We start from the raw sequence: 3,118 nt of genomic DNA, 5'->3' as shown, positions 1-3,118 counted from the left end.
ATGTCCATCCTTCCAGAAAGGCTTCACATGGTGCCAGAGGCATGGGATTCTTTGTAGAAAATATAATTACCCACTTAGGACAAGAAGAAAATAACAGAATCATAAGACAAAATTACTACTATACTACTGCATTAGATATTTTAATGTAATATAAAATATCTAAACAACTAACTTACATTTTTTATTAAATAAATATTAAAATATCAAAAAGATATACTCATTTAAATAACAAATAAATGGCAGGACACTTGTCTAGGATATATAAAATTGTAGTTTCATTCCCCAATTATGAAAAAAAAATCAACAGATAGTTTTTCTCTCGGACCCGTGGCATCGGCAAGATGGGCAAGTGTCGTGGTCTCCGTACTGCCAGGAAGCTCCACAGCCACCGACGGGACCAGAAGTGACATGACAAACAATACAAGAAAGCCCACTTGGGCACAGCCCTGAAGGCCAATCCTTTTGGAGGTGCCTCTCATGCCAAGGGAATCGTGCTGGAAAAAGTAGGAGTTGAAGCCAAGCAGCCAAATTCTGCTATCAGGAAGTGTGTCAGGGTGCAGCTCATCAAGAACGGCAAGAAGATCACAGCTTTCGTCCCCAGTGATGGTTGCTTAACTTCATTGAGGAAAACGATGAAGTTCTGGTTGCTGGATTTGGTCGAAAGGGTCATGCTGTAGGTGATATTCCTGGAGTCCGCTTTAAGGTTGTTAAAGTAGTCAACGTGTCCCTTTTGGCCCTGTACAAAGGCAAGAAGGAAAGACCAAGATCCTAAATTTTGACAGTGGAAGCACAGTAATAAATTTTCCTATTCTGAGAAAAAAATCAACAGATAATAAAATAACTAGCTGAATTTTCAGCAAAGTTGTTATTACTATTTCAGAGAGATAGCAAGTAGTAGGAAAAAAATATTTCTAGAAGACGCTACTTACAGCCAGTTGTGGTGCACACCGTTGGTCTCAGCACTCAGGAGGCAGAGGCAGGGGCAGAATGTATCATACTCTGTGAGTTTGAAGCCAGTCTGATCTACATAATTAGTTCCAGGGCAGCCAGAACTACATGGTGAGACCCTGTTTCAAAAAAAAAAAAAGTACAAAAGATATTACTTACAATATTAAAACAATGATAATGCATCTAGGAATCAATGAGAATAAATGAAAACTTTATGGAGAAATCAAATCTCCAGTAAGTTGCATAAATCAGAAATTATATAAATATAGGATGACGATGTTATGAAAATCTCAATTGTTCCCCCAAATTGCTGTATAAAATTTGAATATTCAACCTGAGAAGTGGCTCTTCAAGTGGAAGGCGGGAAAATGGTGGACTCTTCGGAGCGGGGCGCGGGGAAGCCCACAGCCACTGGTGCCCCCAAGACTAAAGGAAGAAGAGCACAAGGAGGAAGAGTGGTTGAGTCCAAATACCTGCAATATGAGAAGAAAATTAAGAAGGCTTCTGTGGGGCTGGAGAGATGGCTCAGTGGTTAAGAGCATTGCCTGTTCTTCCAAAGGTCCTGAGTTCAATTCCCAGCAACCACATGGTGGCTCACAACCATCTGTAAAGAGGTCTGGCGCCCTCTTCTGGCCTGCAGGCATACACACAGACAGAATATTGTATACATAATAAATAAATAAAAAAAAAAAGAAGGCTTCTGTGTCTGCTGGAGGGAAGTCACCAGAGGGAAGACCAGCACATTGCAGAAGATCAAAGAAGACGGCCTGATGATGGGAACAGGGGGCCTGCGGCCCACCATGCTGGAAGGGCACAGCACAGCCCTGCCCTACCTAGACCTTTCATCCATCAAAGACACAAGCATGTTCAGGACGGCTCCCCAGCTACACAGGACAATGTCAAAGAAAGCTGAGTCCACATCCTTTACCACTCAGAAAAAGACACCCCTTCCCAAGAAGAGACAGGATCTGCAGGAGACCAGGGACACGATGGAGTGGCAGACACTGCTGCTGACCCTGCTCTCTGTGAAGATGGAAAACAAGCTGACTCTGCTGGAGGAGAAGGCTGAGAAGGACTTGGCGGCCATATGCCGTGAGAAGGAGAGTCTACAGCGGCAGGTGCTGGAGCCACGGCGCCAGCTGCTGCTCCAGCAGAAACATCAGGAGCTGGCTACCATCTTGGATGGCCAGATGGAGGTGCTGGGCCCTTTCCAGGCTGTCGCAAAGCCCTTCGAGGAGCAATACAAGACACTGGCCACAGCCTTGGACACCACTCGACATGAGCTGCCTGTGCAGGCCATCCACATGCAGAGAAGTGGGCAGGAACTCCTAGATGATCTGGAGCCGGCCCTAAAGACCATCCTGCAGCTCCTGGGCGAGCTGGGCATCTCCTCCCCTGACGCCAGCACACAGGTGTCATACCTGCTGGAGGAACTCAGGGACTTGATTACCAAGAAGGACCTAGAGCTCTACAGGATCTTCGGTCAGGTGCTGGAACTTTCCTCCCAGGCCAGCAAAGAGGCAGCCTTGATAAGCCAGGAAGTCTAGGAAGAGGCCCAGAGCACCCCAACCTGCAGCCAGTGGTACTTCTGTCCAGACGCCCTCAGGGGCCCACAGCCCCCTCCCAGGACAGGACTAATCCCAGTGTAGGCTTCACCCCACTTTTCTGTTGTCTCCGTTCCCTCTGGGCCTTTACCTCATAGATTGAAGGACGTTCCAGCCATGCAGTTTTCTGAAATTTTTGTGCACTTTTCCTTTTCTGCATTTTCCACTTGGGACATCAGCAGCATTTGTGGGTTTGGGTTTTGGTTTTTTGAGACCGAGTCTCCCTGTAGAGCCTGGCTGTCCTGGAACCAAGTGACTGTCGGTGTGGTGGTACGTGCTTTTAATCTCAGCACTCCAAGGCCAGCCTGGTTTACTTCCAACCAGGAGTGACTTCCAAGACAGCCAGGGCTACACAGAGGAACCCTGTCTTTAGAACAAACTGATAATAAATTCTGATTGACGTGTGAAAAAAAATTTGAATACTCACACTTTCTGACATGGTTTAGGAAATTCGACTAGTAATAGCTTAAGTTAACTCTGAAAGATCAAGACTAGCATTCAAATAGATCCCTACAGAACTGGAGAAACAAAAGCCTAGCCATGTCATAAACACAACAGACTAGCAA

General features: G+C 45.9%; 1 protein-coding gene and 1 pseudogene across 1 annotated transcript; both read left to right on the top strand.

Moving 5' to 3' along the window:
* The first annotated feature begins 340 nt into the window (after positions 1-340).
* Positions 341-841, top strand: LOC142850983 (small ribosomal subunit protein uS12-like; annotated as a pseudogene).
* A 461-nt stretch (positions 842-1,302) lies between these two features.
* LOC142850982 (HAUS augmin-like complex subunit 8) lies at positions 1,303-2,495 on the top strand. Its single transcript, XM_075974871.1, has 2 exons — positions 1,303-1,479; positions 1,669-2,495. Exons 1-2 carry the CDS (start codon positions 1,317-1,319, stop codon positions 2,493-2,495), a joined length of 990 nt encoding a protein of 329 aa, XP_075830986.1. The 5' UTR covers positions 1,303-1,316.
* Positions 2,496-3,118: the final 623 nt, after the last annotated feature.

The sequence above is a fragment of the Microtus pennsylvanicus genome, chromosome 5 (assembly GCF_037038515.1).
Source record: "Microtus pennsylvanicus isolate mMicPen1 chromosome 5, mMicPen1.hap1, whole genome shotgun sequence".
In the NCBI taxonomy this organism is placed as follows: Eukaryota; Metazoa; Chordata; class Mammalia; order Rodentia; family Cricetidae; genus Microtus; species Microtus pennsylvanicus.
The sequence above is the reverse complement of the archived record's forward strand: the minus strand, read 5'-3'. Positions and strand labels throughout refer to the sequence as shown.